Here is a 12,234-nt window from a genome sequence, read left to right on the forward strand (position 1 = left end):
GATAAAAATAAGCGTAAATATAAGTATACATTACAAAATAATTAGTACTTTTCTGCAATGCAAATATTTACTGCAGGAATAAATAAATAAAGGAATAACATACATGCATGTATTGTTGTTATAAGTCCAAAACAATAACCCTATATTTAATAATACATTACTAAATATTAAATACATTTCTGCATATAATTCTTTTAATTTATTTCTTACAATGCTTACACTAATTCCATTTTTAACACAGTAAAATTTGATAAGGAATAAGAAACGTAAACTTGTTGTAATAAAGCCAATTATTAAAGGTCTTAACTTGTCCTTGTTAGACGTTTTAGCTCGGGATCTGTTTAGTGTTAGCCCCCCGGAAAGTTTTGAAAGCAGAACAGTAACAGAAACAGTAACTGACCAGTGACCATTGGTGGCATCCCCTGACAGCTGACCCTTTCATTTCCATCAAATGACATGGCAGTCAACACACTTCGCCCTTGCCGCCACGTGAGCGAAATTGCTAATCAACTGGGGGATGGAAGCACTTGGACTTGGACTCGAACAAGGACATGGATACGGCCATCCCATGACCATGTTTCGAGTGGTGACCCCCCCCAGTTATTGCGGCCTGTTCCCGGGGAGTGACAACTCATCATTCCGGCGTTTGTAGTCGAGGGCTTTAATGTGTTTAAGCGTTACGAGCATGAACAAACATTATTGTCTCGTGGGAATCGGTAAATTGGTGTTGAGTGCAGGACTTCGGATTGGCATTGAAGTTGTGGCACTGACACTTTGATAACCCCAGCCACCCCCTTTTGCCACCCACTCTCCACTTTGACGGACACTAATGGCCACATGGGTGGATGTTTGTTTGCCTGTTTTGTGGGAAATGCGGATCATGGAACATATATAAATAGCTGGAAGGACAAGTCAGTCCCAATGGATTTTAAAATTTTTTGCTTACAGAATTGGAAGAGATTTTTACCAAATGATTTAGGTGGTTGGAGTGTCGTAATAGTGGTTTGATATTATAAGTATAATAATGAAATTTATGTTGTGCAAAAATCGTAAGGGGATAAAGTTTTGGTTCAATTTTTATAACTAAGTTTTACCTGAATTTGCTTTCGTAACAAATTTTATTAAATAACAAAATTGCCACAAATATACATTTTCCACAATGAAATATTTGCCCCAAAAAGTATGCATGCTTCTTAGTGTTTCCCAACTAAATAGATTTTGTAGTTCTAGTGAAAATACGTTCAGCATTACAATTTCTGTGTTTTTCATTGCTGAACTATTTTATACCATAGTGTTCTAGGTGTTTTTATTAATCACCCTAATTTATTAAGAGGCACATAATATAAACATAAAGTCGCAGCACTAATCACAACAATTTCTTATCTCTGCTGCTTGTTTGAACAAAGCTTTGACTCTGGTTAATCAAAACAAGCCGTGCGAAATCAGTTGTTAAAGTTACTCAAAGCTGAATAGATCTATTTAGCATTATGAAAGCTAAAAATATATATTATTTAGGGTTACTGCTGTGTAGTTTCCTGGCCAACTTGCATTCTATATCTGCAGAAGTGGGAAAATTGGTTTGTTTCTACGATTCCAAGAGTTTTGTGCGCGAAGGTAAGTTTTGAATGCTTTTAATCTTTGTGTGACAAAAAGCTCAGAGGTTATCACTTCTAATTAGGTCCAGCTCAAATGTCACTTTCCGAACTGGAGCCCGCCTTGAATTTCTGCAACTTTTTGGTTTACGGCTATGCTGGAATCGATAACCAGACCTTCAGAATAAACAGTTTAGATCCCACTTTGACCCATGATCGCCAGCATTACAGCCACATAACAGCTCTTCGTAAGAAGTTCCCACACGTTAGATTTCTCCTTTCGGTGGGCGGAGATCATGATCTAAACTCCGAGGGCGTGGCAGATAGTGAAAAGTACCTGAGATTGCTGGAACTGCCGGAGCACCGGAGAAACTTCAAGGAGAGTGTGGTGGCGGAACTCAACAGGTTTGGCTTCGATGGACTCGACCTTGCTTGGCAGTTCCCCAAAAACAAGCCCAAAGTGCAGCAGGGTGTCCTCAAGAGGGTGTGGGGCTCCTTCCGCGGCCTCTTTAGCTCCTCTTCGGTGGATGAGAAGGCACAGGAGCATCGGGAGCAGTTCGCCCTCCTCCTTGGAGAGCTTCAATCGGACTTGAGACGCGCTGGCCAACTGCTCACTGTCAGCATGTTGCCCCATGTTTCAGCAGAACGTAAGTACAGACTTGGACAGAAATATGTACTTAGAATCAGAATTTAAAGTTTTTAAAATTATATCAACCATAAACACGATTGGTTTAATATTTTTAAATGTTATTTTAATTGGGAAAAGTATGAGGGAAAAGTATGTTTTGTTTATTTTTATACCCATGCAGAGCAAAAGGTTTTTTAATTTCAGTCAGAAGTTTTCAACGCAGACTCCTCAGACCCCATAATGTATATATATTCCCGTCCACATTAATAACAATAATAATATCCACATTATTAATATCCCATTCTGATTTCTCCTTTTGAAGTTCAAAAACTTAAATTTAATTTTAGAAACTTGTATCATGTGATATTATATTTTTCAGTCTTTATTGATATTCCCACGGTTCTGAGCCGCGTGGACTTCGTCAACCTGGGCACTTACGACTTCCAGACCCCGGAACGGAATCCCAAGATTGCGGATCTGCCCACGCCGTTGTATGAAATGTACGACCGGGAGCCCAGCCACAATGTGCAGTACCAGGTGCAGTACTGGCTGAACCAGACATCCGGGATCAGTGCCCACAAGCTGCACGTCGGAGTGACCAGTTACGGGCGTTCCTGGAACATGACCCGCAACTCAGGCATCACCGGCTATCCACCGATTCCGGCTGCCAATGGAGCTGCTCCTGGTGGCAGGCAGACCACCACTCCTGGACTCCTCAGCTGGCCGGAGATCTGCGAGCTGCTCCAGCAGCAGCCGCAGGATCGGGAGACGCCCCATTTGCGCAAGGTGGGCGATCCCACAAAGCGTTTCGGCATCTACGCCTATCGAGCAGCGGATGACCAGGGAGAGAACGGGATTTGGGTTGGCTACGAGGATCCCACAACGGCGGCCATCAAGGCAGGATTCGTCCAGGCTCAGGGATTGGGCGGAGTGTCCTTCCACGACCTCTCTTTGGATGACTTCCGGGGTCAATGTGCCGGCGAAAAGTTTCCCATTCTAAGGAGCATTAAATTCAAACTTTAAATCAGAGTCTCAAGTTCAAGTTTTTTTTTAAAAAATTTCGCAAATCAATATTTTAAAGATCCACCGGCAATATAACAATATAGCACATAAAGTTATCTTGTACATTATTTTTAAAATAATTCTGAAACGCACAACTTCAATAGTTTTCCATTCAAATAAATATTGTTTAAAATTGTAATATGTATTTTCTTAAAATTTATAGTATTCAGGACTTTTGTTTTTGTTTGGTTTGTTTGTTTTATTTGTTCATACTCCAGTACCTTCTAAATCCATTTACTTTAATTAAAGGGAAAATGTGGCCCCAATATTTCACGGCTCCGAAATAAAGTTTTAATTTCTTATGTTTAAATAAATCCAGCACTTCCGTAGTCCTGTTCCTTAACAGTGCGATAAATTAATACGGCTCTCGCCAAAGAAGATTCTAAGCCGAAAAACAAAGGGGCGGGGCAGGAAATAAGGCGGCAAAGTGAAAGGCCGTAAAGGCGGAAGAGGGAAAAGTAAAAGCGTCCCGCCACGAAGGCAAGTGAAGTGCCAGGCGAAGCGTAAAGCAAAGCAAACTTCTCAAATGCCACTGACATCGTGGGTGGGTAAGTGGGTGAGTGGGTGATGGGTGGTGGCTCACGGCACAAGGACGAGGGGTGGCTTTTTGGAGGGTGGACCGGTGCCAGGGTGGCCCTAAGTAAAAGTTGAAATTAAACCAATTAGTTTGCCTGCCACCACTCTCGTTCGCCGTCGCCTTCGCCGCTGCAATGAGGCGCATAAAACCGGGCGACGCAAGGTAAGTCTTTGAGATGCCCACAAAGTCACGGTATCCTGAAAACCGGCTTAAGGATATTGCAACAGTTTGCTAAAAAATATAACAGGACCATAAAAAATTGTACAACGAAATATTTAAATCTAAGCTGGGATTAACAGTTTCCAATAATTAATAAAAAATAGTAAGTAACGTTTAATAAAAACAAGATTAAACTTTTTTCGTATTTAGATACACGTTACTCAGACAATAATTTCTTTGTGTGACAACTTTTTTACTACTTTCCCCGCTGTTTATTCATTACTATAAACATCAGCAAGTTCTAACCCAAGGATGTCAATAAGCAGAAATGCTGAAAGGTCCTTATGTTAGTTGGTGGAAGTAAAAGTAGGCGTGGCAATTTGTTGAAAACACCTTTATAAGCTAAAAATGTTCTTAGTTTTAAACGCTGGTTAGTGTTTATGTTTCGTCTTGAGTTGAGTTCAGCTCACGCTGGCATCTCTATAAGGACACTTGTGGGGTTGGAAATGGACTTCACCCCGCAGGTATTTAGACTTGGGCTCCTTTTTAAGAGTATTTTAAACGCCGGAGCGGCCCTTTTGGGGACTAGACAGGATGGGGGGCGTGGAGTTCTCGGGCCGGAGTGTAGATAAGAGGCAAATTGGGAGAAAGGCGGGGGGAGCTGAGCGGCTAGCTGCTTCAGCGGATGGCGCCGTCATAAATTAATTATGATTTAACAACTTTAGCATGCACGACACGGCAGGAAAACTTTGCGCTTTTCATTCCCTTGCCCTCTTCTATTTTTCTGTCGCTTTGTGGAGGGGAAAATTTTATAATTTTAATGAGCGCAAAAAAGTTGTAAACTTTTGGCTGCGTTGCCATTGGAAATGCAGTCCACGCAACTGGAAGTCACTTTAGATAAAGTTGATGCACAGATACATGTACAGGTAAGAAGAAAAATGTGCTGCAATCAAGGATTGTTTAAGGTCAAGTTACTTCATGAAATGCTTGACTTTTCTCGTTAAAATGTAAATTTACCTTTTGTTTTCTTGTTATTGTTTTATCGTACAATATTGATTCATACTTTCGTTGTTACCCGTACACTACTTTTACTTTTCCTTACAATTAGGATTTTAAACAACTCAAATTTGTTATATTAATTTATCAGGGAAAACCCACTCCCCACAGTTTTTATACTATTTATGGCGACCACTCATGAAAATGCAGTGATTGGTGTTTTTAAAATCTGTCACGCCTACTTATTCGGCACCCTTCCCAATTGCGGTACCTTACCCAATGCCGTGCATGCTATTGCAGCACCGTATCTGAAACAACGCCGGCACCAAAGCACAATTTATCTAAGCAACGGTTATCTAATTCGCTCTTGACTATTCTATATGGTGGATCTTTTAATGCAAACCTAAAAAAAAGGAAATCCAAAAATTGAAGCTCATTTTAATTTTAATAGTTTTAATTTTAACAACAATTGGTTAAGAAAGGCGAGTTAAAAACACCTCATTGTTTTCCAGCTCCGCTCTTGATGTCCTCGAAGGCCTTCTGCCACAGTTTGTCGAACTGCTTGGGTAGCTTGGCTCGGATCTTATCGGCCAGTGACCTGGCTCCCCTCAGATTGTCCTCCTCATAAAAGGGCAAGGCGGAAAGGCGTGCCAGCCAGGCGGATAACTGGGGATACTTGGTCCCATCCACGGGACAGTAGCTCAGGTGCAGAGTGCTCACTGTGGCTACGATGCTGAAGTCGGCGATGGTCAACTTAGGACCAGCCACATAGGGATTCTCCGCCAGGAAGAGCTCCAACAAGCCGTAGGCATCCTTCAATTCATCCAAGCGATCCTTGGGCACCTCAGTGGCGTTCTCTTTGAACAGAGCTCTCTGCAGCTGCTTAAAAATGCCATGGAAAAGGACTCCTGTCTCGAAATGCAAACGCTGATCGACGACGGCTCGCTGAAGAGGATCCTTAGGATACAACTCATCCAACTGGGCGTACTTGTTCACCAAATAGGCGATGATGGCATGCGAGTCCCAGATGCAGGACTCCCCATCCTCCAGCATGGGCACCGTGTGCTGGGGATTCTTGCGTAACATTTCCGGCTTCAGGTGATCACCAGCCTGCATGTTCAGTGTCTTGAACTCGTACTCCAATTTCAAGGCGCGAAGGGTGAGCAAAACAGCCCGAACCGGTGGACTGCTCTCAGTTCCATATAAAATGAGGTTCACCATCATGAACTAATTTTCTTTTGATTTTTCAGCTAGCTAAATTGAGATTCGTGGCAGACAACGGGCCATCCACAACTGACTCAAGGCACGAAAACTGATTCTTAACTTTGCCCTCGATAAGATTAGATACTAAAGTTAGATTCTTGTTAACTATAACAAAGACGTCATAATGCTGCAAGTTTAAGTTTTGCTTGATTGTTTATTAATGCCCGAGATAAGTCGCTCTGGTATCTATAGCTATACCAATATTTGGCCAACGTCCCCGTGATTTATGCGATCATGGGTGGAGAACCAATGGGGATTCAGGGGTATAAACCACTGATTAAAATATATAAAAACCGCACTCTGATACATAATAATTTAACAATGTTAAATGTTTAAATAAAAACGCTTAAATAAAAAAAAACTCAATTGACAGTTGTTATATTTTTTTAATTTAATTTGTATATGCATGCATTTACAAATCATTTTATTGTTGTTAATATATCAAAGATGTTTAGAAAGTGATTTCAGAATCCTTGGCCAAGATATTGGGTTCCAGAGCTTTGCATTCGCTTTCGAGAACTTTAAAGCTTCGAATTTAAATCTACTTCGATTTTACAGTAGTAAGTAAAAATGTATGTAAATACTTTCGAGTTTTTTGACTGCATGTATAAATCTTACATATTTTATTATATTTATAATTATTATGTTAATATTTATATTTACTATATTCTTGTTTATATTTACTATATGTAAATTGATAGGAGTTCAACAAAAAAGGGACAAGATTTCATACCATGAGTGGGAAATAATTTTATAAGTTCTCAGCATGACTTGTACTTACATATATGACTTTTGTTATGGTAGGCCCTGATATCAATATTTCACCACCATAAAGATACACCGCAGGCGTTCCAGAACATCAAACATACGGGCAATTTATGTTATTCCTGATGAAATAAATAATAGAAAGATTAATAATGGGCTTAGAAACAAAAAGAAGAGGACAGAGTCAGAGCTTTTGTCTTGTCATGCTTTCAATGCTTTCTCTTTCAGCAAAAAAAGCTTTAAAAAAAAAACAGTATAAAATATGAGCGAAGAAGATCAGTCTAAAAAGAAACACTGTTGGATAAACAACGCAAAATGTCGAGTTCGGGAATTGTATTGTACGGAGCGGATCTCAGTCCGTGTGTGCGAACCGTAAAACTGACCTTGAAGGCCCTTAACTTGGACTACGAGTATAAGGAAGTGAATCTCCAAGCGGGAGAGCACCTTTCCGAGGATTTCCTGAAGAAGAACCCCCAGCACACGGTTCCCGTGCTCGATGATAATGGAACCTTCCTCTGGGACTCCCATGCCATCATCACTTACTTGGTGGACAAGTACGGAAAGTCCGATGAGCTGTATCCCAAGGATTTGGTGAAGCGGGCAATCATCAACCAGCGTCTGTTTTTCGACGCTAGTGTTATCTTCGCCGGTCTTGCCAACGTCAGCGGTCCCTTCTGGATAAGTGGGATCACTGAGGTGCCCCAGGAGAAGCTGGACACCATTCACAGGGGTCTGAAGCTGCTGGAGACCTTCCTGGGCAACAATCCCTACCTGGCGGGAGATTCTCTGACCCTCGCCGATCTCTCCGCTGGAGCAACTGTGAGTGCTCTGCCCGCTGCAGTTGACATTGACTCTGTGGAGTATCCCAAGATAACTGCCTGGCGCGAACGACTCAACCAGATCCCCTACTTCAAGGAGATCAATGAGGCGCCTGCTCAGGCCTACGTCGACTTCCTCCGCAGCAAGTGGACGAAGCTGGGGGATAAGAAACAATAATATACAATACATTTAATAAAAAACTATGAATACTGACATGTTTATTATATTTAAAATATTACCCATGTGCACTGAGAAAATATCTGCCAATAAACGCATTTTTTAATTTATTTTTTAATTCTTTTAAATGTTTATTGTTTATTTAATGCTTCATTTTATCGATAGATATCAATTACATTATACGGCCTTTTAATTGTTACACCCTTTAGAACAAACGCAGTATACCCTTTCACTGTAGGAGTTACGTGTATAAATATTTTTCACTTGGGAATGCAACTTTAAATATTATATTTTGCACTATTTCATATCAATATCAGTAAATTTTATTCATAATTGAGTAATTGTAAAGTTTTGAATACATAAAAATATTATCCAGTCAATATTAATACAAGGTAACGTATATCAATTTAATTTTAAATATTATTTATTCTCCATTGTAAATCTGTCTTGATCAACTTTTTAAATTTTCTCTAACTGAGACATACTAATACGACTAAGTGCTTATGTTCTCTAATAAAACGTTGTCTTATCTGTCTTTATCTACACCCACACAGCATATCTGAGCTTTGATCAATTAGGGTTTCAATAAAAGTTCCTGCGTTTTATTTCACTACTATCTATTCCTATTCGACTCTATACAAAAAGAAAAAGCGCTCCTAATGAAATCTTTGCAATCACCGTTCAGGGTTTTGTTTGAAGTAAACAACATAAAAGCAAAAAACAATAAAATAATTTATTGCTTTTAAAACAATAAAACAACAAACATCCGAGCTTTTATCTGTACATGCTGATTGACTTAAGCTGCAAGCAAAAAGCTTTTAAGCTTTTAAGCAAAAGGTATATAATAACTAGACAGATCTACAGTCGTAAAAGAACCGTCGTCGGCTTAACTACACATAATGTCGAACACTGGAATCGTATTGTACGGAACGGACTTTAGTCCTTGTGTTAGAACCGTAAAACTTACCCTGAAGGCTTTGAACTTGGAGTACGAGTACAAGGAGGTCAATCTGCAGGCGGGAGAGCACCTCTCCAAAGATTACCTCGAAAAGAATCCCCAGCACACAGTTCCCGTGCTCGATGATAATGGGATCATCCTATGGGATTCCCATGCCATCGCCACCTACTTGGTGGATAAGTATGGCAAATCGGATGAGTTGTATCCCAAGGATCTGGTCAAGCGGGCGTTGATCAACCAGCGTCTGTTCTTCGAGGCCAGTGTCACTTTTCCCGGGCTGTATAACATAGCCAGACCATTTTGGTTTGAAGGTGTTACCGAGGTGCCCCAGGAGAAGCTGGACACAGTGCACCGGGGTCTCAAGTTGCTGGAATCCTTTCTGGCCAGTAGCTCGTATCTGGTTGGGGAATCGCTGACTCTGGCCGATTTGACAGCTGGACCAACGGTTAGTGGCCTTCGCGCTGTCGTCGATATCGAGTCAGCAGTGTATCCCAAGATCACCGCCTGGTTGGATCGCCTTAACCAGATTCCCTTCTACAAGGAGATAAATGAAGGCCCGGTTCAGGAATACGTCGCATTCCTTCGCAGCAAGTGGACCAAGCTGGGGGATAAGTAAACAATAATATCATGATATATGTTACATTTAATAAAAAAATATGAATACTGACATGTTTATTATATTTTAACCATGTGCACTGAAAAAATATTTGTCAATAAACGCATTTTTTGATTTATCTGTTAAATTGTAATTTTTTCAATAGCTTTATTGCTAATTAAACTAGAATTAATTCCGGCAACATGCTTGGTAAGATAAGATACAGTACCCAATTATTGTTAAGAACTTATTAAATTATCAATCTGCTTCAAAACTATACATACATACATATTATTATATTATTTTATTATACTATTATATTATAGATATTATATTAATATATAAAGGTATGTAAAGGTAAATATCCAATGGGAGAATAACCCATGCCTTGACTTTCAGATACCTGATACTAATCTAGATAGATGCGATTTTACATTCAGACACCTAACAATTGCACTGGTTTGTATCAATTTAATTACATTAAACGGGTGTTTACAATTAAATCATTGTACGTTTTTCTGTATAGTTAATTTAGGCAGTAACAATACAAGGTAATTCATTTCAATTTAATTGTATTAATTATTTACCCTCGTTTGTAAATCTGTCTTGATTAGTTTTTTAGGCAACTAGGCAAACTGATACCACTTAGTTCAGTACTCTGAAGAAATGCTTTCTTATCTGTCTTTATCTACACCAACACAGCATATTTGAGCTTTAATCAATTAGGGTTTCAAAAAAAAAAAGATCTTACGTTTTGTGAACAATCAGCATTTTACTCTTCTTCTTCTCCCATTCGTTTCTATGCAAAAGGAAAAAGCGATCCTAATCAACTCTTTGCAATCAGCGTTCAGCGTTTTGTTTGAAGTAAACAAAACGAAAGCAAATAATGATGATATAATACTTTATTGGTTTTAAAACAATAAAACAACAAACCTCTAAGCTTTTATCTTTACATGCCGGTTGAGCAAAGCTCTCAGCAAAAAGCTTCCAACCAAACGGTATATAATAACAAGACATAATCGCAGTAGTAATAGAATCGCCGCCGGTTTACCTACACATAATGTCGAATACTGGAATCATTTTGTACGGAACGGACTGGAGTCCCTGTGTGAGGACTGTACAACTTACCCTGAAGGCTTTGAACTTGGACTACGTGTACAAGGAGGTCAATCTGCAGGCGGGGGAGCACCTCTCCAAAGAATACCTCGAAAAGAATCCCCAGCACACAGTTCCCGTGCTCGATGATAATGGGATCATCCTATGGGATTCCCATGCAATCGCCATCTACTTGGTGGATAAGTATGGTAAATCGGATGAGTTGTATCCCAAGGATCTGGCCAAGCGGGCGATCGTCAATCAGCGTCTGTTCTTCGAGGCCAGTGTCAGTTATCCCGGGCTATCAAACATAGTTCGACCATTTTGGTTTGGAGGGGTAACCGAGGTGCCCCAGGAGAAACTGGACACAGTGCACCGGGGTCTCAAGTTGCTGGAGTCCTTCCTGGCCAGCAGCTCGTATCTGGTTGGGGAATCGCTAACCTTGGCCGATCTAGCAGTTGGACCCACTGTTAGTGGCCTGCGTGCAGCCGTCGACATCGAACCAGCGGAGTATCCCAAGATCACCGCCTGGTTGGATCGCCTCAACCAGATTCCCTTCTACAAGGAGATCAATGAAGGCCCGGTTCAGGGATATGTCGCTTTCCTGCGCAGCAAGTGGACCAAGCTGGGGGCCTAAGGAGACCCACCAAAGACGAAAAATCCAACATCAAAAATAATAAAACACATATATATTTTTTATGTATAATTCCCACCATGCAAAATTTAAAAAAATTAGCTTTTAAATATAAATGATTTCCTGGAAATAAGTCTTTGCATTTTTATTTAAAAAATTCTTTCTTGCACGCTTTAACTACGGGTATTTTTTTTTTGGGGTTCTTAATTCGATTTCTACAGGTAAACAAAAGAGCAATAGATCAATTTAAAAATAAATTTTGTATAATGTATGCATAATTTCGAAGAGATCAAGTTGAAAAGTTTAAAGCTCTGCGCAAACAAGTGGTTGGTTGTTTGTATTTATTTAGATTTTTTCCTGTGTTTGGGTAGTTCAGAGGTTTAGATGAATATTGAGTGTTTGTGATGGCATAATGTCAGTTTTACAGTGCTGTTACATTAGTAAATTTCGGGCTTGTAAACTGAATTTTGATCACTAACACATCAACATCGATATCCTGGCATATAATCACTTGAATCAATTATTTTAATAGAATAATAAAGAATATATTATAGGAAGGTGGTTCTTGATGTTAACGGAATCCTTCTTAAGGATTCACAAACTAACGTTAACTGTATCATAAAGCTATGATGAAAAGGGAATAAATGGATAAGCATTTGTTTATTCATCAGGTGCTAAAAAGAAGAAGAATGCCGATAAAAAGATTTCTTTTGATGGAGAACGGCCTGTTTAAGCCCATCTATCTTGTTACTGGAAGGACTTTTGTGGCTCAAAAATAAACTGAAGTCCTGCCAATACGTAAGCGATTGTCGGCTACGGATATCTAGTTCTCTTATATTTTGTTGCACATGTTGCATTTTATGAATAAATAAAATAAATATATTATTTATGGAAAAAAATATACGGTGTTTTTA

General features: G+C 39.7%; 4 protein-coding genes across 4 annotated transcripts; 3 read left to right on the top strand and 1 right to left on the bottom strand.

The window, feature by feature from the left end:
• Positions 1-1,451: 1,451 nt before the first annotated feature.
• LOC108086316 (chitinase-like protein Idgf5) lies at positions 1,452-3,421 on the top strand. The gene is made up of 3 exons (XM_017183216.2): positions 1,452-1,614; positions 1,679-2,239; positions 2,600-3,421. The coding sequence occupies exons 1-3, from the start codon at positions 1,488-1,490 to the stop codon at positions 3,241-3,243; spliced, it is 1,332 nt and encodes a 443-aa protein (XP_017038705.1). The 5' UTR covers positions 1,452-1,487; the 3' UTR covers positions 3,244-3,421.
• A 2,019-nt stretch (positions 3,422-5,440) lies between these two features.
• Positions 5,441-6,292, bottom strand: LOC108086304 (glutathione S-transferase 1). The gene has a single exon (XM_017183196.1). It carries the CDS (start codon positions 6,236-6,238, stop codon positions 5,513-5,515), a length of 726 nt encoding a protein of 241 aa, XP_017038685.1. The 5' UTR covers positions 6,239-6,292; the 3' UTR covers positions 5,441-5,512.
• Positions 6,293-7,308: 1,016 nt separating this feature from the next.
• On the top strand, positions 7,309-11,445 carry LOC108086295. The gene is made up of 4 exons (XM_017183187.2): positions 7,309-8,034; positions 8,991-9,608; positions 9,779-9,801; positions 10,617-11,445. The coding sequence occupies exons 1-4, from the start codon at positions 7,358-7,360 to the stop codon at positions 11,321-11,323; spliced, it is 2,025 nt and encodes a 674-aa protein (XP_017038676.1). The 5' UTR covers positions 7,309-7,357; the 3' UTR covers positions 11,324-11,445.
• LOC108086314 (glutathione S-transferase 1-like) lies at positions 8,913-9,870 on the top strand. Its single transcript, XM_017183215.2, has one exon. It carries the CDS (start codon positions 8,938-8,940, stop codon positions 9,610-9,612), a length of 675 nt encoding a protein of 224 aa, XP_017038704.1. The 5' UTR covers positions 8,913-8,937; the 3' UTR covers positions 9,613-9,870.
• Positions 11,446-12,234: the final 789 nt, after the last annotated feature.

Source organism: Drosophila ficusphila, unplaced genomic scaffold, assembly GCF_018152265.1.
Source record: "Drosophila ficusphila isolate 14025-0441.05 unplaced genomic scaffold, ASM1815226v1 contig_414, whole genome shotgun sequence".
Lineage (NCBI taxonomy): Eukaryota > Metazoa > Arthropoda > Insecta > Diptera > Drosophilidae > Drosophila > Drosophila ficusphila.